This window comes from Trachypithecus francoisi, unplaced genomic scaffold (genome assembly GCF_009764315.1).
Source record: "Trachypithecus francoisi isolate TF-2019V2 unplaced genomic scaffold, Tfra_2.0 Lachesis_group1, whole genome shotgun sequence".
Taxonomy (NCBI): domain Eukaryota; kingdom Metazoa; phylum Chordata; class Mammalia; order Primates; family Cercopithecidae; genus Trachypithecus; species Trachypithecus francoisi.
The window spans coordinates 92,239,063-92,264,565 of record NW_022681454.1 but is presented as its reverse complement, the minus strand read 5'-3'; the positions used below and the strand labels follow the sequence as shown (position 1 = coordinate 92,264,565).

The 25,503-nt window shown below is 34.7% G+C and overlaps 1 protein-coding gene across 1 annotated transcript in view; it reads right to left on the bottom strand.

The window, feature by feature from the left end:
• Positions 1 to 25,503, bottom strand: part of GRID2 (glutamate ionotropic receptor delta type subunit 2) — a 1,540,711-nt gene that overhangs the window by 298,016 nt on the left and 1,217,192 nt on the right. Inside the window, exon 11 of the mRNA XM_033214833.1 lies at positions 1,477 to 1,789. Coding sequence (XP_033070724.1) covers positions 1,477 to 1,789 — 313 coding nt within the window. The remainder of the gene's footprint in view (positions 1 to 1,476; positions 1,790 to 25,503) is intronic.

The window sequence follows — 25,503 nt, the reverse complement described above, 5'->3', positions numbered from 1 at the left end:
CAAACTCCTGATAATAACAAATGTAGCTTCAGCCTCATCTTTACTATTTCCCCTCTGCTTGGACTATCTTAATTTCTCTCTCACTTCTTGCTCTGAAATTCCATCCTAACCATTTATGCCTCTTTTTCTCCATTCATCTTCTTCAAGAAGCTCTTTCCATAGTTAACTCTGTCTCTCTATATAAAGTGTTACTTTTAAAAGCCTTCTCTGTGACATTAACATATATTAAGCTCTTCTACACCTATGTTCTCCTAACAGTCTATGCTTATCCTATCACAGAACTTTCTACCCACAATTGTAATCCCATGTTTATACATTTGTGTCTCATTAGACTTCTGTCGTGGCACTATGATGGCAAAGCCCCTCTTGCTCACCATCATACACTCAGTTCTTAGCAAAGCTCTACTTAGATAGTGTGGATTAAATATTTACTGAGTTAATTATTAATGAATGAACTAAAAGTGTGAAAAATATACAGTAACAGGTAAACTTAGAGCCCTGGATATGGAAAGGTAGAGGGAAAAGCATGCTTATAAAAGGTTTAAGGGCTAGATTAGAAGTGGGCAAGTGAGATGAAGGTTCTAGACTAATCTTTGATTAGTTAAATTAGAATAGAAAAATGAAGTTTAATGGAAGGTCCAACAGAAAATAGGAATAAAAAGTAAGATGTTATTCAGAGTTGTAAGTATTAGCACAAAAGTATAATGTCTCCACTGTAACAAACATCTCTCCTCTTCAATATATGTGTAGAGCTTGCAAGAGACTATCAATTTTCTTACTATTTCATTCTCTATGAGGCAAGTCTCAAGTAAGGAATGCAATAAATATTATTCTATTTTGAAACAGTGAGAGCCAAATAATTAATCAGACAAGTTTAAAGCGTTGGGCAGATTGGATATTAAATAACAGAGCAATGACATTCTCTAGAAAATAGTGAAATTGTAAGTTAAATCACCAGTAAAGATTACATATCAAAGTGAAAGATAAAACATAAAATTTCTCATCAGTCTTAAATTAACCAGTCTTTTCAATGTCAATGAATATTTTTAATGCATGAAATAATGTGTCTGAACAAAGAACAAATCCTAACATTTCTTACATATGTAAATAATTAAATAGTACCTTCTCTGGTAATAAGTAGTTTCATCCTAGTAAGACTATTTCTCAGAAAGTCAGAGTTTGGAGAGAAAAATCGGATCTTGATGTTTTTTGTGAGCTTTACCTTTGACACTCACTTTTGCCTTTGTTGATGAAATTGAACTTGCATCAAAAGACAATGAACCATTATTGCTGGAAACCTGGTGTGTCTGAGATCCACTAGGAGGGAGCAGGAAATGTTCTTTTCTGAGCATTGCTGTGAGGACCCTTTAGAACACTTATTGATGTCAGATACAGAACCTTATTAACTAAATACATGGCATTAGAAACATCACATTCTATTTTTTTTAAATACTAGAATGTAGTTTTGCTCCTTACCTTGTTGTACAAAAGATCCATACACAAACCACATGGAGTTGTAGAGAGTAGTAGACGTCATTGATCCCATTTGTAACCGTGGAGGATTAAGCCAGTTCAAGAGGTAGACCAGTAGACCCACCAGAAGGACTGTGCCAGCAATGCAAGCCCATAGAGAGAGATCAAATGGTGCAAGACAGGCAAACATATCCACTGTCTTTTCAGCCCTTCGAAGTAGTACCCCCACTGAGTAGTCCATGTAACGTGTTGTAAAGTCCACCACATTCTCACGGTCAGGAGTGATGGTTAAAGCAGAAATCCCTATGTCGGCTCTCTGAGAAATTGAAAGAGAAAGGAATACATTAACATTGTGAAAAACAATTTCATTTGTGCCACTTCAGCTTGCCTTGAGGAAAAAAAACAGAGGCCTCAGGCAATATAAATCTTTTTATATAACTGAAAAACACTGCAAAGACTTCTTACAGAAGAGCCACGTGTAAATTTTGAATTTCTTTTTTTTTTTTTTTTTTTTTTTTTTTTTTTTTTTTTTTGAGGCGGAGTCTCGCTCTGTCGCCCAGGCTGGAGTGCAGTGGCCGGATCTCAGCTCACTGCAAGCTCCGCCTCCCGGGTTTACGCCATTCTCCTGCCTCAGCCTCCCGAGTAGCTGGGACTACAGGCGCCCGCCACCTCGCCCGGCTAGTTTTTTTTGTATTTTTAGTAGAGACGGGGTTTCACTGTATTAGCCAGGAGGGTCTCGATCTCCTGACCTCATGATCCGCCCGTCTCGGCCTCCCAAAGTGCTGGGATTACAGGCTTGAGCCACCGCGCCCGGCCAATTTTGAATTTCTTACTGAAAATCTTGCCCCATCAGAGTCAGACAAATTACCTTGTTCATATTATCAACACATGTAAAATCAGTGAAGAATATTTCAGACACAGATCACACAGGGAGAAAATTGTCTTTTTTTCTGGGTTATTTTTATCAAAGTCATCATTAATAGTAAAGGAAAAGCTTATACTGGAGAATCCTTTCTAGGAACATGTTCCCAAGATATTCAACATGTTCTTAACATGTAAATTATTAGGTGGATTATTCAGAAACTTCAACATGGCATTTTACCATTGGTTCATATTTCTTGGCATAGAAATTTATATTATTGGGCTCTAAACAGATTCGTTAGTTTTTACAGCACTAAGTTGTCTATGCCAAAGATCACTAACATGATTGTATGGCATAAACTTCAGAAATATTTTAATGAACAATTAATGATTTAAAAAAGATAATTCTTGGAGTAATAATCCCCTTTTAAATGTGTCTTCTTAGATTCTCAGTGATAGCACTAAAGTTTACTATTTTACTTATTTAAAATATAACAGAATCTCAGTACAGCAGAGGGTAGATGACTTTACATTTAAATTGCATAATACGATAATACATATTTAAATATCTAAAAGATGTATCTTGTTTGAAGTAATGATCTTCAGCTGTGATCAAAGCTGCAGGATGTCCCTTCCAGACAAACACAAACACTAGTAAATTATTTTTTAAACATTTTCTCGTTATTTTCTTTTTAATTGTTTCATGAAAGAAGATAAAACTTGTTTTATGGCTTTTAGGGACAAAAACCAAGAAAGACACGAAAAGTAACATGCCCGGTAGAATGCTAAACCAACTTGGATGAATCTAGTCTCAAAGTAATAATGCTTTTAAAAATATTCTAGCTAAAGGTAAGCAGTGTGGGTATGTGTTTGCATGTCTGCGTGTACCAAGTTCATATATATTTGTTGCTAGGCCCCATGTTAAGTATTTAAGGATTTTTTTTTTTTTTACTTAGTCCTTACAATGAGCTGTGAATTATGCATTTTCCTCTCCATTTCATAAGTGGAGAAACTAAACCTTAGAAGTTTAAGTAACTTGTTTAGATCTCAGCGAATAAGTACAGAAGCCAGATATTAAAGCTATGTTTTTCTTATTCCAAAGTCTGTGCTCATAATCATCTTACCATATTGCAGCTATCATTCATTTTCCTAATGAATCATATAGTAGGCACTTAGGATAATTGGTTCCAGGAAAATTTTTATATTAAAAGTGTGAAATTTTGCTGTTTAAACTGTACTATTTATATTATAACAAGATCATATTAGTATATGTACCATGGATCTACAATTATTAACTGAATGGCATCAAACTTAATAACACTATATGAAAATGAACTTGCAGAAAAACATTGCTTTCAAACTCATATATTTAATTTTATAGCAAGATACTGGGAATTGGGTCTTTTCAGATGGAAAATCTAACCTGGATGTTTAACTCCCTTGTCCTGTCTTTTCTGAGCTTTAGTTTATCTGTTTGTGAAATGAACGTAACTGTTCACTATCATTATTGTGAGCTGACTCATTTATCTGGATTTTAATGATGAATAAATAACTCTCTAAGATTCAATTAGGCTCTCAGAAGATGCATTTACTTTTTCAGGCCATTAAAGTACTATGGATCAGTAAATTACTAATTGATCACTAGTGACCCAAAGCATTTAATGACTCAACCAAAGTCAGAAAATTCCACCTGAGGAGGAATTTACTGACAACATGTTGATAGTATTTATAAAGTGTTCATAAATATTTTTCTAATAAATAATTACATGTTTTACTTTTAAATGATTATAAATTGGAATGGTTACTGATTTTAATAATGGATACTTCTAAATCTCACAAAGTGAATTTTTAAAATAGAAGACAAATATCTGAAGTTTTTTATTTAGGAAAAGGGAGCTGATTATTTGCATGTGCTAAACTGTTTATTAAATTTAACAATTACTTGTCATATATCTATAAACAAATTCCTAAATTCTGGTCTATTTTCAACACTTGGCTATTCTATTTTCAAGGAGAAATTTCTAGCCTCCCTGTGGAAGGCATATCAGAATCATATAATTAACTTTTTCCAACAAATACACACACAAACACACACACACACACACACATTCTCTTTTCTGTCTCTGAGTTTTGTATAGTCCTTCCTAAAGAGGTGCTTCACTCCATCCTTCAGAATCAATGATACAGCAGAACACTGTAATGGATAATGAGTATGTGGTAGTCCTTCCTTACATTAGAGGTGCTGCACTGAAGCAAAATTTTAAAAAAGGCCAAGGACCACTAATTCAGAAAGACAGTTCTAAAATTTCCTAAATGTCAATAAACAACATAACCAGAAATAATCAAAGACAACGATTTATTCTTACCCTTCTTAGGTTTTTATTTATTTGGTAAACTCACTTGTCCACTTTTTACAATGACTTTTCACATCTTTACTCCCACTGTTATTACACAGAGAACACAGAAGATGTGAGATTAAAATTCATACTTATTTCTACGTTCCAACCTATAGCCCATATGCAGTCTACTCTATTTATCTGCTTCCACAATACAGGAGCTGTCCCCTTTCCTAAGACTAACCTTCCATCAGTAAACGTATCAACCTCCATTTCAGATATTTAAGTCCCTGTCTCATGCATTCAACATCATCCTATTAACTAGATTTCCCATTAAAAGATCCTTTGTTTCTTGTTAAAATGAAATCAAAGAGATTGAGCCCTTCCCTCTACCCTCTGGTTACTCCATGTTACCACCTTTTCTCTCTATATATCCCAGTCACTCTGAGAAGACTCTTTTTTTCCCATATTGTTGGGTACCCTAATCCTCATGGAAAAAGTACTTCTTAATTATTGTATTGTTGAACATAGCAGATACACGTCAAAGCTCATCTGATCAGGTCTCTTGACATTTAGCACTGATGATCTCTCCCTGCATCACAAAGACAACTTTCCCTTGAATTTCATGACATAACATGCACCTCTTTTTCAGTTCCTTTTTCAAGTTCATGTTAGCAGTTCTCTGGACTTGGGCCTACATTCTTTTCTCATTTGAGCTCTTCTGTGTTCATTACTGCTATTGTCCCCATCTACACATGATTTACAAATGTATATTTCTAGATGTGTATCTGAGCTCTGGGGTCTAGACTGATTTATTCAACTACATAATTGACATTTCTGCTAAATGACTCGAAAATACCTCAAATTTAACATTTAACCTAGCCAACATCATACTCATGATATTCAACTAGTCCTCTTCCAACATCTCCTGCTTTAATGGTGTCTTTTTACATAAGTCATAAAACTTGTTAGCCTCATTGTCTTCTCCAGCCTATGCCCCCTATTGAATCTATCACTATTGATTTTACCTCCTGAGAATCCTAATATCCATTCATTTCTCTACTATTTCCAGCTTTCATCATTTTCCTAGGTTCCAGCTCCTTGTAAGACGACCTGAAATCTATCTTTCTTCCTCTTCAACCTCCCTAATGTAGCCAAAGTAGTCTTTCTGTAGAGCAAATCTGATCCTGTCTCCTGCCACACTTCAAAAATTTTCAATGAATTTGAATTGCTCTTTGGAGAAAGATTAAAAACATGGTCTACACAGGTTTAGGTAGGCTATCCCCAACCTGCTTTAACATATTCATATTGTACCATTTTCCTTTCCAGCAGTTCTTCCTGATGTATGGTCTTTGTACATGCTATTCTCACAGTCTGGATTGACCCTCCTGAAACTTCAAGTAAATGCTTATTTATATATTATATGTCAGTTTGATTTTCATTTTCACAGAGAAGCTATCCACTATCTCTTTGACTGGAACAATAATTATTATTTACACTGTCAGAAATTTACATCCATCATTTTACCAGTCATTATGACAGCTGTAAACTTACATATGTTTATGTGATCTTTTCGATAATGTTTGACTCCTCCACTAGGCCATAAGCTCCATGAAAGCAAGGATTGTGACTTTAAAAAAAAATTACCTATCACATTTTCTGGCATAGAATTCATGGTCAATAAATACTTGCTATGAATATATGAATAAATAAAGATGGAGCCCCTACTAAACTTACATTACCTAATTATTATAAATCTTTTCCATCTTTTTGTCTGCATTCCCAACAGAGAGGTATTTAAATAATAAAAAGAAAATGGCAATATGAAAATTGACTGTTTTATAGCAATGATAATAGATTAATATCCTGAATAATTATGTCAATAATTAAAGTAAGGTTCTTGATTTATCAGTATATTTATGCTTACATTATTTGCAAATAGCTAAGATAATTAGACATCTACTATAGTAAATTCAATATATTACAAAATATTATATGTCAAATATTTAATGTAAAATGACTATTTAAATTTTGATTAGGACTAGCACTAAAGCTGGAATATAAATACATTTTTAAAATTATTTTAATTATATAGTCGTAATATTTTCCTTGAGAGAAGATATAATAAGATTTGCATTCTCTCAAGTCATGAAAAGGAGATGGATGGATTATACAATGGAGCATGATTAATAAGCAATATAATCACTGAATCTTAGAAGCTTAGAGAAATTGAAACACATTTACTCTAAATTTAATCTGAAATAAATGATTATATGTAACAACTAAAGATCTAATTTATTCTTGAATATAATGCTAAGAACATTATATTGGTAAGATTAATAGTTATGCATCTAGTTAGTGTTTGCTATATACCTATATACCAAGTGTCATGTTATGTGTTTTACATGCATTATTTTAACATTACATCAAGTTCAATTGCTTTTTCTAAGATGAAAAATTTGCATTTGAAATATTCTAATTATTATAAAACTTTGATTTTATAATGAATTAATACCTGCTTCCTTGTACTCCTTATTAGATGTCTTAGTTTTGTCATCCATACATTATATTATCATTCTAAATAGATCTGCCCTATGACAAGCTTTCAAACCTTTCCCAAGATGTGATGATTTTCTATCCCTCAAAATACTTGTCATTCTTCTGTGAACATAGTCTAATCAGTTTCTTCAACTGATATAAATTATACACTTTTTAAATAAAATTGGAGGCCAAATCATTTTCATTAGGTGATTTTTAATACCACCTTATCCTAAATTTAAGGTCAAATAAAATTTTAAAAATACTTTTTTAAATAAACACTCTCAAACTAGTAGCCCACATAGTCTTATGCAATTGAAACAAATGTTAGATTTTATATTTGTCTAGGTAATCTCATTCTTTGGTTCTTTTGCATCTTTCACATCTACTGTAATCTATACTTCTCATTCATTATGTCAACTTTATTTTACCAGGTTTGAGCCATTCAGAAGTTCGAGAAGCAAGACTTTAATTCTTCATTCACATTACTAGTAAAGTACATACATTGGCAAGTTCAAAGTATGGCAATATGCCTCTAAAGTTCTATGCACTTTGATGATAGCTCACTAGTTAACACTTTAGATATGGCTTTTCAATCACCTATAAATATTCTTTACACATTGCCATCAAGCCACGTTTGTCTATAGGGTTTTAAGTGCTTTGTAAAAGGCATTGTTGAACTCAAAATACATATTTAATCAGATATTCATTTGCTCACGAATAGCTAATGCTATAAAAAACATGAACTGCTGTTTTAATCATTTAAAACACATCTGATTAATAATTCATTCTGTAATTTTATCTGAGAATAAAATCAAACTCACTGCTCTATCAGAATGAACGTTTTATTTCTGATTTTGAATATGACAATTCCAAACTAAGTATCACCTGTTTTTCATGTTTTGTACATATTGCTTGCAGTAATTCACATATTACCTCAGGAAATGCATTCATTCCAACTTTAAATATTTTTTGCAAAAAGCAGCAGCAAAATAGTTACTGAAGAGTTTTGGCACACGTTTAACAAGTACTAGCTCTACTTCTGCCTATCTAACTTTCTAAACTATTTGTTTCCTTCTCTTGCTCTTCAAGAGAATAAACTTCTGTAAATATTTGAAATTTCTTGATAGTTTTCTTAAATATTATTTGATTTTCTTTGGTCTTCAAATAATATTACAGTGTAAAGATTCCAGGTTTGCCTGGGAGAAAGTAAGGATTGAAGAAATGCTAAAGGAAGGAAGAAAGGGAGGAGGAAAAATGGGAGGGAGAGGCAGGAGAAGGAAGGAGAAAAGAGAAAGAAGGAAGGAAGACAGGAAGGAAGGAAGGAGGGAATGAGGGAAAAAGGGAGGGAGGGAAAGAGAGAGGGAGGGAGAGAGAGGAGGGAGAGAGAGAGGGAGGGAGAGAGAGGGAGGGAGAGAGAGAGGGAGGAGAGAGAGAGGGGGAGGGAGAGAGAGAGAGGGGGAGGGAGAGAGAGGGAGGGAGAGAGAGAGGGATTACAGATGTGAGCCACTGTGTGTGCCTGGCGTTATCATTCTATTCCTCATTTTAAAAAACACAACTATATTCTCTAACAGCACTGCATACAGTTATCAAATTTAAGAAATTTAATATTAATGCCATGCATTAATATATAGTTCATATTACAACTTTATAATCTTCCCAATTCTGTCCTATCCTAACAATCCAGTTTAGTTTGTATGCCTCTTTAGTCTCCTTCAATCTGTAACAGCATTGGAACTATTTGGTCTCCAAGGAACTGACTGAACTCACGTGTGAAACACTCTACGTTTGGTCCTTTTTTGTGGATTGGTCCTTTGATAATTTTTTTTTTTTGCGAAAATTGGTTTAAGTTCTCTATCTCTACAGCAGTCAATTTTGGAAAATCATATTTTTCCAAAGATGTTATCAGTATTGCTCAGTTTTTCAAATTTATTTGCATAAAGGTGTGCAAAGTAATCTGTTCTAAATTTTCCCTTGTCATATCCTACCTTGTATGTTTGTACTTATCCTGTTTTTACTTGATTAAATTAGCTAACGATTTATCTCTTTTATTGATATTTTCTAAAAAGCAGGACTTAATTTATTAACTTGATCTACTATTTTTTCTGGTAGTTACCTTATTACTTTCTCTTTTAATTTTTATTATCTTCCTTGTGTCATCTTTTAAAATTTGTTGTACTTTGTATTTGGATATGAGAATCTAATCTATTTATTTCTAGTTTTTCATTTTTATTGATATAAACTTTTAAGACTTTTTTGTTTTGTTTTTTTTCTGAGACAGAATCTGACTCTGTCTTCCAGGCTGGAGTGCAGTGATACGATCCCGGCTCACTGCAACCTCCGCCTTCCAGGTTCAAACAATTCTTGTGTCTCAACCTCCCGGGCAGCTGGGATTACAGGCATATGCCACCACACCCAGCTAATTTTTTGTATTTTTAGTAGAGACAGGATTTCACCACATTGATCAGGCTGGTCTCGAACTCCCAACCTCAGGTAATCAACCCACCTTGGCCTCCCAAGGTGTTGGGATTACTGGAATAAACTACCACACCCGCCCAAGAGTATTAATTACTCCTTTAAATATTCTTTGCCGATTCTGATACATATATTTTTATTGTATATTGTCAGGTTATAGTGTTTGATCCATATCCCAAAAACATATCTTATTTAATCTATTCTTTGTGTCATTTATTATTGTGTAGATTTTGTTATATTTACTGTGTTTTTCTATGTAGCTTGGTTTCTTTGGTAATTTTTCTTTCGCTGTCTAGAAAGATTTGCACGTTTATTATAGTTTTTACCTCAATATTTACAACTTTTACAAAGCTTTACTCCTTTCCCAGTTAACCTCTTGAAAATTTTAAATAAAATCTGTTACTCTCACTTATTCCCTAAACTCCATTACAATAGTATCTATTTTCCCCTACTTTCCCCTTTTCCTTTGATTTTTAAATACCATTCTTTCATTTTTAGAGCATATGACGATTTCATATTATCTAATCCATGTCTCCAACTTTGCTTACTATTAGTCATTTTGCTAAAGATTCTCCTGTTATCTTTTGGTTGAATGAAGCTCATTCTGTAATAAACCCTGCTTAGTAATACGTTACTATATTATAATATGCTGATTTAATAAATATGAAAGGACATTTAAGATTTTGGATATTCATATCCAAAAGAATTTTGTAATATCTTTACTTTAGTAAGTGATATTGAATGTTTTTTCTTTTTTTGTATGTGATTTCTTTGTCAGCCATTCTTTTGGGAATTACTCTAGCTTTTCAGAATTAATTGGGTAACTTTTATGAAATGTCTTAATCATTTGGTCTATTCTTTCCTGAAATGAAGAAAACAGGTAGGATATAACATTATTTTGTTTGTAAACAAATTACATTTTTGTCATATTGCACATATATTTAATTGTTTTCTATTTCTTCTTGAGTCAATTTTAATGATGGGATGTTTTCCTTGATAATAATTCATGTCATAAGTTTCTTTCAAATAATTAAGATAAAGTTGTACTGAATGTTCCATAATGATTGTGAAAATTTTTCTTAATTGTGGTGTACACATTCTTTTTCTGACACTATTTATGCATTTCATTTTCTGAAACCAGACATGCCAAAGGTTTGTTTTTGTTTTACATCTTTTCAAAGAACTGTTTTTTCCCTTCAGTTAATCCTATTGATTTATGAATTCTAAAATATAGACTTTAATGCATTTTCACTAATGGTTTTTATTTTGTTTATTGAGTTGAAGGCTTGATAAATTATTTTGATTTAGTAATTAAGTAGAGTTTAAAGAGGAACATGTTTCTGTAAGCAAAGTTTTAAGAACAGTTTACATGTAGTGCTTTTGTTATCATTATTTTCTAAATAGTCTATACTTTTAGTTTTTATTTCCTCTTTGCTCTGGGAACAGTGTATGAGAGTTTTTTCTCATTTGCTGTTTTTACTTCCAAGTGGTTTGAGATTTTGTCTTTGTTTAAAATGTTACTCATCTAATTTTATTGTATTTTAATCAGGTAATTTGTTAGGTATTACTTACGTTGTATATAAATTCTGGAGGTTGGGGGGGCGCATGATATATTATCAATTTTTATAATTAACCTATGGGTATTCACTGTCTGTAGGACACACATTTATAACAAATATATATTAATTATGCTACTTATATTAAATAAAGTTTTAAAATGTTATCCTTTCAGTCTTCTCTATCAAAACTCACATGTTGATGGTCCATGATTCGTAAGTAACTTACAGATGTGTTTATGTTTGACCACAGTTTTAAAATACTTCAGCCAGAACTCAAAATTAGTAGAGTCTACAAAAAAATTCAGTTACAATTTTATGTGAAAATCGTTGGAGTCTGTTTCAAGCAACTCGTTTAATCTGAGAGACAGTGCCCCCTTGGAAAGTCCATGAGATCTTCAACTCATGTTAGCTCTCACAATTCAAGTACATTGTGTACATAGACACTATATCCAACTTTACTTTTTTATCTTAACAGCCTGATCTCTATTAGGTATTTGAATTTATTGTCCTTCATTTTCTCTCTTGGTTTATTAGTCTAACTGATCAGCACGGCAGATTACATAAGATAGCCACAAAGTTCTTCCTATTCTGGTATTCCCGCCCCTTTGCAATGTACTGTTCAGCTCTTCCAACAATTGGTGCAGTCTATCTCCCTATCCTTTAAATCTGGGATTAGCCAGGGACTTGGTTTGGTCAATGGGAGAGAAGCAATGTGATACAAATAGAGCATTGGAGAGCTGGCACAATGGCTTGCCATCTATCTTGCTGTGCCAGGGGAACACTGGATGACCATGTGAATGAGTCCTAATTTGCTTGCTGAAGAGTGAGAAGCCATGCAGAAGATAACAGAAGTGCTGCTACTGAGCCACAACAGCAAGTTGGCAATGAAATATTATGCTTCCTGCTGAGCTCATACCCTGCTCTTTTCTGCAGTTTGTACCCCTCCAAATTAGGATAATTAATGGATTTTTTCAGGGTCACGTACAAAACTGCAATTTCTTATGAGTGTGCTTTTTTGAAATCTGCCAATTCCTGGTTCATGGAGGGCACCTTTACTCAATTTAGAGTACTGTTTTAAAATTTCCTCTAATTTTCTATGTATTTGTCATATCATATGACATCTAAAAAGGGGAAGGTAGATGCTTATGTTTTCTTCAACGTCTCAAGTAAATAGATATTTCAAAACTTTTTAAAATTTCTTTAATGGAATCATTTTAAAATGTCTTCCAAGCTCAGTAGAGACATAGGAAAATAAATATTTCGACAGGGCTTACCCATAAGTCAGTGAATATTATTTTCAAGTGCTTATAATGTTATTCATTTCTCAAGTTTTATTAAAAATGTGGAAAAAGGAATTCTCTAACTTGGATTCCCAGTGACATGCAGTAATTTAAACTATGTTAGTGTATTTAGCTGAACATGGAGGTTGGGCCAACATAAAAACAAAACATAAAAGTGAAACTTTTATATACCACAGAATGGCTAATAAGTTTACCATTTATAAAACATAGAGAAGCAAAACTAAAATGAAAAATAATTAACACTGAACTGTAAAAACTGTGTATGAATATATTCTAGGTTTTAAATGGTCAAATTATATAAAATCAGCCTATTTTCTTCCTGCAGGTAAAAGAAATGCCCAAAATATCACTGGCTTAAAAATCAACATGGAAGAAGTTCCCTGGCTGACTGTCCCAGGTTTATCAAGCTTTCAGAGTTAAGAACCAAACTTTTCTCTTGTTGCTCTGTGCTTCTCAGTACATAGCTTCCAACTCATGTCTTTAGAGGGCTGCTTGAACACAAGCCATCCTATTAACATTACAGCCAGCAGAAAGGAGGAAGACAAGCATAAGAATAAAAAACCTTCCTTGAAGAACATTTATCAGAAGCATCACATGATATTTCTGCTTAAATATCACTGGCTACAACTTAGTCACATGACCACATGAGCTCAGGTGAGAAACTGGGAAATTCATATTGTGGAAAGTCTGTTTCTGGGTATTACGATTTAGGAGCTGTATCACTAAGAAAGGAGAGAACAGATATTTATAAACAATTAACAGTCACCGCTACATTTCCTCATATGTAAACACTGTTTTGAGATTGAAAAAGTTCTTTTAGACTCTTTTCTATTTTTATATATACACAGGTATATACATTTTTTTCCATAAATCTTATCATAATGTAATGTAATCTTAGAGAAATACATGTTTATCCCTACCCAGTCTTTCTAAATACTGCACAGAATTTCAAGCAATAATTATTTTTGTCACTTTTGTATTTTTAACACATTGATAGTACATGAATAGACGCTCAATAAGTGTTTATTGATTATGAAGGTACTCTGATTAATTCACGTATTTTCACTCTGAAGGTGTTTTTGAATGTTTCCTTTCTCTTATTAAAATTAACAGATGTTTGATCCTGCAATTTGAGTACATTCATTTGAAAAGGGTTTCTTGGGTTTTGCCAAACTGATAATTCTCAAAATTAGTATTTTTCATTATTTCGACAGATTTTTTTCTCCGACAGCACAATAGTGACAAAAACATTATTTTAGTTTAGTTTCTGTGTTGTAAGTCTTATTGCTACACTGTTTCTCAGAAACCACATGCTATTCCTTCTCCTAGCTCCCTCTTCAGCAGGCCTCCAAGCCTACTCACATGCTGATCGCATTTTAAAGTCCTTATAGGAACAGTTTAGTTTTCACTAGTCTCTGAACCAGCTTTTATCTTCCAGCCTGATTATATATACTGAAAAATACCTAGTTTTCCTTTTCTAATGTATTTTCACCTGAGTTTTGTGACATTTCTTCCCTAGAGTTTACAGTTATTCTTCCTTTCTCTGTTTTTCTGTATCTCTCCTATGGGACTTATCCCAAAATATGTTTTATATTCTCAATTTCAATATAAACTTCTTGATGTAGGTATTTTATCTTTGTAGTCTTCTGTCTCCCTAAATATTTTCACACTGCTTTGCCCACAGTAATTTTCCAAAAATGTTCTCCAAGAAAGATCTCTCTGTCTCTCTCAACTTACTTGCTCTGCTTGTTCTTTGCAATTTGGTAGTAATAAGTGCTTTTATATAACCTTCAATTCTAGCATTCAAGGAATAGATTCTTGGCTACATACTGTCTGAAAAAGAGTCTGCCCCATTTTGTCATTGACTTAAAGGTTTTTTTCCCATATGAAGCTCTTAGCCAGGCCCTCTGACCTTGGTAGCTTGGGTTCTAATATTTTCAGCCCAGATATGTGGGATAAACCTCCATATATGCCAGCTGTACCACAACCCTGCACACAATATATCACCACCTTCCTTTCACTGAGGCCAAATCTGATACTCAGACAAAGTAAACAGCTTGCCTGAGATTATAGGTGAACAAACTGTGGAATTGGCCATGTACCCTGTAATATGCTTGATAAATTCGATTAACTTTCTGCTTTATGGTTTCTGTATAATCTCTTCCTCCTAATTACTTTCCCAGTCTTTATTCTTTGCACTATTTTTTTTTCCAGCACATATGTCCTTTTTAATTCTTACTCTTATTTTTCTGACTTCTGATTTATACCTAAGCAATACTCACACTAGGAAAGTAGGAGAAAGAGATTTCCCAGACATGGTGGTAAGTATATATGTATATAACTGAACATATAAGGCATTATAGGCAATTATGTAAATTTGAGTTGAAGGAAAACTGTTGGAAGGTTATAGGGAGGGTGTAATATGATCTGACATTTAAAAATAATCACTTTGGCTGCTCTGTTAAAAATAGATTATAGGGAAAAGAGCAGTAGCATAGTGATCAGTTAAAGGGCCACTGACTGAAGTAGTCCTAAAGAGAGAAAACAGTGGCTTTTGAGTGGTGAGAAGTGATCATATTTATGGTATATTTCAGGTTTATAGCCAGACAAATTTGCTGATGCATTGCATATAAGGCATGACAGAGAGAAGAGAAGTCAAGAACAACTCAAAGGTTTTGCACTGAGTAACCTGAAAACTGGAGTTGCCACACACTACAAAAGACCAGGATGGGGGAAAGGGATGAAATCAGGAATTCAGTTTTGAATACTTAATGTTTGAGGTACCCATTAGAAATGGAAAATGCTGAAGGTGTTGTGAGAAATAAAAGTTTGTAATTCAGGTGAGAGGTCTGGGTTAAAGAAACAATTAGGGAAGTGGTCCACTTACCGATGATAATCGAATCCATAAGATGGGGTGAGTCCACCAAAAGTTGAAGCATAGTAAAGCAAGTGGTGGATATGTGTTGATCTCCTCTCTCTCTCTGTCTTTCTGTCTCTCCCTTCTCTATATAGCTGCTTAGCTCTTGAAGACCAATAACTCTGTGTTCTATACTTTAAGTATTCTCCAAAATTACAGCTACATATTAGGTCTCAATAAATGCTTACTGAATGCTAAGTGGGAAAAAAGGTACCAGTTATAAATTGCAGTAGTTTAGGAATTATCTGTAGCATTAGAAGAGGCTTAAAAATATACCATTTCTATAATTCCCAAGAGGTAATGCTGTATCTTTGAAGAAGCAGACCATCAGAAAGAGTTTTCCAGTCATATAGAGACTTCTTCAATTTTCTAAGAGGCCATCTGAAGGCTGCTTATGGGCAAAGAATACAGAAGCAATTGCTGAAATGCCCAAACTGCAAATACACATTTCAATCAAATGCAAATCAAGTATAAAAACTAGAATTGAGTGAATTTTTATCTTCATTATAGTAAAATTTTCAATCATTGTAGAATTCACTTAATGTGGCTATTATAGATGTTTTAGGAGCTCTGCAGGGGAGGGGAATGTAAGCTCTTTGTTAATGAGAAGATTAACTAGGTCCCAGAAACAGTTTGTGTCTATGAGAAGTAAATCAATTCCGGCTGTTCTCCTAGTGATTCTGTGCAGTATCAAATGAAATACAAAATGAGTAAGAGAGACACTCAGATGTCCTCACACTGTTAGAGGGAGCTTCTGAATTCAAACTGCAGTCACCTCCTACCTGGACACAGCTAAGCCTTGTCAGGTCTCTGGATTTTTGTTGTTGTTGTTGTTCTTAGTCAAGGAACCTTTACTTATTTTAAAGCCTGCCATTACAAAATTACCAAATTAAAAAAGAAAACTCAGGATCATTGAGACTTAGAACAACTGAAATACGAAGTATCCAAATGGCAGGCAAGAGTAAGTCCACAGTTATCTTTCAAGGTATGGCCCTGCTTCCAAATATTCATTCTGAATATTTGTATGTCAGGCTAAAAAAAAACCCTTTAAATGAGGTTGGAACATTGATTGCTAGAGTGAGTGAAAATTTAAGTTTCCATTTGTGGTTTTAATGTTGCACTAAAGGATGTTTCCACTTCTCTTTAATATTAAAATTAACTTTTTCATTTAGTACTCACCATTGCAAAAACAGAGAAAGAGGAAATATATCATATATCACATCAACTACCTTTCTAGGCTATAATAAATGTTTATTATTCTCTTTTACTTGTAGTATATTTCTCTATGTTTATAATTTCGAGAGTAATATAGACTAGAACTGGCATGTTAAATAAAAACGACCAAGCAATCTAAACACAATACCTCACAATTATGCCCACAGAACATAGAGAATTTCGTATCTGAAATGCCCTTTAAAAGTTACTTTTAGTATCCTCACCCAAATCTCTACCCTCTTATATGCCTGGATGTTATCTTACTTATTACTTTTATCTCCAAACCATGATCAGGGATAGATGAAATTCTAGGTTAATAGATGGCATTTCAATAACCAACAGTAGATTTCAGGATTTATCTATCCTTAAGTTATCAGATTTTCTCATCATAGCTTCAGTTGGATAACCTGTAACCTGCCAAATCTTTTTATTTATAATATTTTACTGAATTTTTTTTTGTCCTTGTCTATAAGTTCTCCTTAAATCTAAGAGCCATTCCTGGATGGCATCACTCCCTTTGGCAAATGTTCACTCTCTGTTCTTTAGTTTTGATTCAAGACTTATTACTCACCACTTATCTGTGCTTGCCATCTATTAGGCCAAGTACTTAATGATTCAGGTCCTTTATCTGATTGAATTGCTCCTTGCTGTTTGCAATGTCTGCCAATTAAATATCACCTGCAAATTTAGAAAATTGCTCCTACAACCATTCACTAAGTCATTTGCATCTACGTAATTTATTTCCTTTCACAGATCACTCTTTATCCTTTTCCTTCATTAGTGTTAAAATCCTTCCCTATCAACAACAAATATTTTTGGCCATGCTTTTCTCTTGTACTTATGTACAGGTTGTATGATCTCCCACATCTATGTTTTAGTTTCATCCTATATGCACATCTAGTGGATTAATTTTGAACACTCACCATTCAGACGTGCAAACATGTATTCTTATGATCACATGTATTTCTTTTTAACTGCCTGCCTGTGTACAGCTAACATACTCTGGGAAACTCAATCTATTACTACTTGTGTAATCTCACTTAAGAATGAAAATCTTAGCCACTGTCCAGTTTAAAGTCTCTATAAGGGCTTCCCTTCTTTTTACGTATTTTACTCTGTTCCCCTTTGCAAAGCTATCTTCTCATTTCACAAGGCCTGCAAGCATTTATCACAGGACTGTCACTGGCAGGTGTGTTGTAAGGGAGAGATTCTTCTTTGGTGGACAGTTTTCTTGGCCCATACATATATTTTCAAGGCTGGTTTGCAATAATGAAAACATGTAAGACTCTTTTGTGTGATCATGGAACATTTTTGATGGCTTTCTGGCACCCAGCTGAGAACCCTTCTTCATTCACAAGCATTGCTCCTCGTAACAGGGCCTTCTCCTAATCCCAGTGGGTGTGTGGGCCCTCCCTGCACAAGGCCCTCCCTGGCCTTTGTCCTTCCCAGCTCCTCCTCCTCCTCTAGACCGTGGGAATCATAGGTGTTCCTGCCATCCTAAACTTGACTGCCTAGGAAATGGTGGTCAGAATGGTGGGAATTGTGCCTCCCTGCAGCATCTTCTGCTGGCATAGAGAGATACGCTTGACCTTATAGGAATGATGCCTGATCCTTCCCAACTGTCCCTGGCATGCCCCGCTCCAGTGTGGGTGCAAGAGGTGGCAACTCATCACATTCTCAGGTTCTCTGGACTCTCTTCCCAAAGTTAACTCTCTCCTCCCTCTAGTTTTTAAATTGTTTGCCCTCATAGAAAAAGTAATTAACACCTGTGCTCCTTACCCAGGCTCAGGTGGAACAGTTTAGGACCTTAAATAATCATTCTGTGCATGATCTTCCTATTAATCCAACATTCCCAATGGAATGTTGGAAATTCTCAACATTATTCACTTGGGTTCCAGATGCTCACTTACTAATTGTTCCTAGACAATTCCATGAGAATGTTCCTCAGGTACCACAAAATCAAAATGTCTATAGCCAAATTCTGTGTCCCTGTTGCCCTTTTCCAATCTGCTTTTCCTTCTGTATCCCCTACTTTTGTTGTGGAGTGTTCATCTGCTCATTTTCCTCTGCAAAATTTCTCACTAAGTCTCAACCCTTCCTTCTCTTCTTCTCCAAGTTAATCAATTTCTATTATTATGCCATAGAACATTAACTGTTTTCTCAAACTCATTCTTTTTGTTAGTCTCCTATTACTGTTGTTTTAATTTAGACATTCCATTATTCTTCTCTAGATTGGTGAAAAAGCCATTTGTTTTTTCTCTTGCTCACTCCAGTGCATTCTCCGGCCTACTTCAGCTATCTTTCTCAAACAGAAGTTAAACCACATTTTTCTCTTTCGTAAAACTCTTCTATAATTTGTACTGGCTAAACGATAAGGTGCAAACTCTTTATCACGGCAAACATGCTTTTATAATTATCCCTATTGTTGCCTCTTATACTCCTACTCATCTCTCAGACCTAGCTTAAATTTCTCTTCTGTAAAATCTTTTCAACTCCCCAGGCAGAAGCTGCCACTCGGCCCCTGGGTTGCCATGGCACCCTGTATATATTACCCTATGGCATTTTTCACACTGTGTTTTAATTATTTATGTACACATTTGTTTTTCATGTGCACTCAGAGATCTCTGAAGGCCAAGGAACAGTATCTTCCACTCCTTTGTATCTATGATGCCAGGCACAGTGCCCAGATTACAACATGCATTCAAAAACATGTGCAGATAAATGGATGAATCTAGGGCATACTACTGTGTACTTGGCATACAAAGTAAACATAACCTTAGCCTTCTGGTTTCCAAAACAGGGAAGAAGATCTCTCTCTCCCTCTCTTTCTCTCCTTCTTTCTCCCTGAGACTGTATATATACACATTTATAAATGTAGATGTAGATATATATAGATAGATGTGTAATATTACACAAAGGTAATTTGAGAAGAAGTGGAATAGGTGTTCTTAGAAGACAAGATTACTAAGAGATGGGAGTAGTTTGAAAGTCTTATGGGACAAAGTGCAAGTTTAGCTAGGTTTGAGAATTTAGGATGATGAAGTGAGTACGGGCAGTCTAGGCATATTAAAGTTGAATGTCATCTAAATGGAGTGTGATTAAATGCAAGAGGGAAATGAGATACAGACTGTAGAGTAGATTGCAGGCCTTTCTAAAAGTTTTAAATTTTTTGTGGAAAGAAGACACAGGTGTTTGAGAAAGAAGTGTGAATTTTGAGAAGTTTAGAAATGCAAATCTTTTACATCACACCCCAAATCTTTCTCTATATAATCTTATGTTTTGTCTTCTACTCATACTCTGTCTGAACTCCTATCTGAACCTTCTTCAAATATGCAGGATTAAAAAAAAAAACAGCTCTGAACTGTTTTGAGTATTGTTTTTCTCACTGACATGTAACTGGGTTTATTTAATGCTTTGCAGACAAAATGTGTATTTAAACTCTGTTTTTCTCTGGAGACTAGTAAAGGAGATAAGCACTTGGATCCTGGAGCCAAAATTCCTAAATTTGAATCATTAATTCTCTACAACTTGGCTATGTGACCATGGGCAAGTCACTTCACCTCTCTGTTTCATCATCTGCAACATTGGGATAATAGTAGTACTTACTGTTGTGAGTACTGAGAGGTAATAAATACATAGCATGTGAGATGGTGTCAGGAATAAGTAAGCTCTGTATCAGTGCTAGTATAATTGTTATATGGTCAGTCTCAAGCTAGGCTTTTAAATTCCTTGTGGGTTTTGTGTTAATTGCAGTGTTGTCGAGTCTATTATCGATGACAAGTATGTCATCAAACTCTGGTGATGTTTTATTATGAAATACAGCATATTAAATAATTCCAAGCATATATAACACAGAGCTATAGCTTTAGTTTACAAAAGCACTAACCAAACATATTTCATAAACTTAACTTTCTAAAAAATTATTAACTGCCTTTCCCCATTGCAATATATTTGCTTTTGGATTTATACAGCCTACTAGTTTCTCCTTTTGAAACTCTTAAGTTCGTATCTTTTATATCTATTCAGTGGGGTCTTAGTATTGTTGATTTTGACTTCTTCATGTAGCAGTGAAGCAGTGACACAAGTCACCATTACACTTTTACGAATATTTTCTAACATTTTGTTTGTAATTTAATTCATTATGACTTTTTATTACTGGTGATTTAAATGTTTGTGTACATGTAACTACTGACAGTTTCCTTGTAACTTATTCTATTGTTTTTAAGTCCCTGAAGGATATCTTTTGTTTTTCCTGTTTGGTATCTACTCCTCCTCCTTCTGATAACAGCATCCCACTTTTCCTTGGAATTCACTACTCCACAAGGCTTGCTCTAGGTGTTTTGCGTGTAGCTACTCCTACTCTCTGTGCTCCACCCGGACAAGTGGTGTAGGCCTGGCATTGAGAGCACTGCCTCCTCTTGAATGCAGTACTTCGTAGTCAGAGCCAGTGAGTGTTAAAGCTGAGGCTCTGTATTGGAACTGCAGGTAGAAGAGAATTTATGTTTATATTGGGATAGATAGAGGATGGAATCTAAGCTTAGAGCTACTAAAAGTCATGTTACTGCAAAGAGAGGAGAGCCTGCCTGAGAATTGGGGCAACACACACACAAAGAAAACACAGCTGAGATGGAGCAAGCGATACCAAGGGCTGATGAAAGGAGCCTGGATCTCATCCCTGAATAGGCCAGTTTTGTGAGAATTAAAGTATCTTTTCACTTCAATTGGATTGCCATTTGCAACCAAAGACACCTAATTAATTTAGCTTAGAATATATGGGAAGGTTATTTTCAAGATAGAGAATATCTTTTTTAAGAAATGGGGAAGGAGCCAAGAATTTGAAAGAGACTGAAAATAAAAGAGAAGTAGGGATAAAGAAAGGTAGAGGGGCAATTTAAACTTCATCTAAATGCAGATTGGCCTCAAATGCCTGTGTCCATTCTATATCCTCATTCAAACTCCCGACTCATATATTAGATTACTTATTTTATTTTCCATTTGGAGAGCTCCAAAGAGGTATCCATAGTTGTTAAGAGAATGGAATCAAACAATTTAAGCTAATATCCTGGTTCTTTCACTTACTATGTGACCTTGAGCAAGGTATTTAAATTTTCTATGCCTTGATGTCTTAAATCTACATAATGGGCATAATAACTATTTCATCACATTATTATGAGCATCTAAGGAGTCAATACCTGTAAAGTTTTAGAATAGCATCTGGCTATTATTACTCATTTCTAAAATAGTAGTTTTGATTCTATATTCTGCAACTCCTGGCCAAATATTTCCTTCATTCATTTCTTCTGTGCCAATAAATGGTACCACTGTCAATTAACTTGAAGTGAGAGTGGCTGAATATAACAAGTTGTTTAATTAATGGACAAAATATTTAAAATAATAAGAACAAAAGCTCAAAGTGTAGTATTTCAACAAAGATAAAAACATTTTACATAAAGTCCAAATTTGGTAGGCTATAGTAGGTTAATTGATTTTAATAAAGATCAATGAGATCCCATTGAATGGTTATTAATTAGGGGAGTGTTACTATCTAATGTATGCCACGTGGCCACCATTCATTCTTTTATGTACAAGTATTTTCTAGATATTGAGGCTTCAGTAGTAAACCAAATATATGAAATCTCTCCTCAATTTAAGCTTACATTTTACCAGAGGAAGACAAATGAATGATTTAGTACATAATAAAATAATTATAAGCGTTAAAAAGAACAATAAAACGGAATAAGAGAGATAAGTAGCAAAAAGGATGGAAGCTGTTCTTTTGAATAGGATGGCAATGGTAGTCCTCTCTAATAACTTTTAAGCAAATGCTGAAAAAAAATGAGGTGGACAGAGAAATATCTGGGGGGGACAGCATTTTAGGCAGATAGGAGAGATGGAAATGGAAAGGGCCAAGTTCAATGAGTATAAGGAAATACAAGGGGTACCATAAGCTTGGAGCATGGTGACAGAGGGAGAGATAGATCACAAAGAGAGTTGATTGGGCAGATTATGTAGACAATTTTAAGGACAGTTTTTACTCAGAGTGGGAATGGAAACTCATCAAAAGTCTTCCAGCAGGAACATGACTGGATCACTCTAGCTGCTGTGTTAAAATATATTGAAGGCAGTCAAGAGTGGAAAGGGAGAGTAATTGGACCTCTACAACTACAGTCCAGAGAAGAGATAATTGTGGCTAGGAGCAAGATAGTGAGTGGAGCTGGGGAAAAATGGAAACAAAGGCTGTTTTTGGTTTTTGTTTTTGTTTTCTGCTGCTGTGGCTGAAAAGACAAAATTAATAAGCTTTGAGTTTAGAAGAGATTGTTGACTTTGTTCTTTCACCTCCACACAGCAAATCCTATCAGTCTACATTCCAAATATGTGTTGGATTTATTACATTTTTAAAACACAGGAAGCTTTTACCAATCTATCCGAGTCAATAGATACAATAAGATCTATTTGTTTTTCCTGCAACACATTCTTGAATTCATTTCCTTGGTTCAACTTCACAATAGCTTCATTGCACTGATGTGGACACTGGGACTCAAAGAGGATTTAAATCTCTTTTAGGCTCACATGGGTATTAAATGTGTCAACAGTATCCATAACTAATGCCTTTCGTGTCGCTAAGGATGAGAGAATCATGGAAGGATTTTGAGGTTGAATATTAAGAACATAAGGGACTTACACTAGATTCTCATAGCTTTTGCAGTAAACCATGGAGTTTAACAACTGAAAATGAGGAGAGTGTAAAAAATGAAGAGACTAGAAATCGAGGCTTGAAAAGTATGGAAAATGTTTTGAATGGCCACGTGGGATTTAAATAAAAGGTCAACACCTAATGAATAAAAGGACACTGGAAAATTAGCGAAAGTTCTATTGACATTAGCTACTAGGGTATTGAAATGAACTCCATCAGCCAAGTGTCATGACCAGCTACATCAATAACCCAGTGTGCAGGATCCTAGACAGTAGGAGTGGGATGAGCACAGGAGGCACAGAAAAAGAGCAAGAGCTTGAGCATGGCTTGGGCAAAATATATACTTATTTTGAGCTGATATGGTGTGGGAATTATCTGCCATCATTTTCACTATTTATTAGAGGCCATGGAATTTTGCCTTTCTTAGATACTCAAGGAAGCCATTTTTTGTTCTTTATTAATGAGACTCTATGTATGCTATCTCCATTCTTGTTTTGTTTTATGTTGTCAATTACATGTGCTTTCTGAGGTCCTACCACCTCTACCAGATAAACCTCACAATAGCATCTTCTTCTTCTTTGAAAACTTTGAGACCTGGCTAAATGTTTCTCTTCACACAAAAACCGACCTATCTGCTAATAGATTTCAGAATCAATGTAGATATTCCTTACAACAATCATTTTGGGACATGATTCAGATAGATTTTATTTTCTAAACCAGTTTTAGGTTTTCAGAAAAACTGAGCAGGCAGTGTGAATAATTTCCCCTATTATTACTATGTTGCATTGGTGAGGTATATTTGTTACAATTAATGAACCTTACAATCATTATTGGAGACGGAGCTCACTGTCATCCAGGCTAGAGTGCAGTGGTGCCATCACAGCTCACTGCAGCCTCGAACTCTTGAGCTCAAGGGATCCTCCCACCTCAGCCTTCTCAATAGCTGGGACTAGAGCCATGCACCATCATGCCTATCTAAATTTTTTTTATTTTTTAATTTTTTTAGAGGTGGGGGTCTATGTTGCCCAGGTTGGTCTCAAACTCCTGGCCTCAAGGGATCCTCCCATCTTGGCCTCCCAAAGTGTTGGGATTACAGAATGAGCCACCTGGCCTGGCCAATGAACCCATATCAATACATGATTATTAATTAGGGTATATAGTTTACATTAGAGTTCATTCTTCCTATGGGTTCTGACTAGTGCATGTCAGCAGCGTATCCATCATTATAGTATCATCCAAAAGAGTTTTACTGCCCCGAAAATCCCCTATGCTTCACCTATTCATCCCTCCCTCCCTCACCCCATTTTGAGCTATTTTAAACTCGTTTCCTTTATCTTCTCTAACACTCTGCCATGAACGTCAAGGTCAAATTCTAAGACCTTTTGTATTTCAGTCTCTGGTTATCTCTTTCTAACCTACTCTTTCACTTCTTCACTCATACTTCACCTGTTTTTCAACTTCATTTGATCTTCTTATTAACTTTTCCAAAATTGTATCCAAGTTTATGTCTCTGATCATGGCTATGCTTCCTTGATCATTTTAGCTCTTCTTTCATCTCACTTAATTCCCTTACCAAGTTTATCCACCAAGTCTCAATCTTGATATGAATGTTTTCATCTCTGCTCCTAGACTTGGGCATTCAATCTCAGCTGAAGAAAGTCACACCGTTGTGTAAACTAGCAGCAATGAAAAAGTGTCAGTTTCATATAAACCTCCGCTCAGTCTTTAGTGCCACTGATCTATTCTTTTATCTGCTCTGATTTAGCAGTCACTTTCCCTTTCCTCAATATCTATTTCCATCGTCACCACTCTCCTGTAGACTATTACATAATACATGTCCCATCACTGTCAACACACTTAATCTCCAATTTTTATTAAGAAATTTGAATAAGAAAGTATCTTTGTCAATTTTCCAATCTCTTACCTATCTATTATTAACATACACATTCTTATCATATTATATTCAGTATCAAAGTAACATCTTTACCTTATCAAAATCAATTTTCAGTTTAATCATTTTTGATGGAGTCGAATCTGTTCTGGGATATTTATCCTTCACATATTAACTGGCTTTCTATTAAGTTTTCCTTCTTTCTTTTTCTTCCTCAGCTTATACTTTTAACTCAAGTCTCTG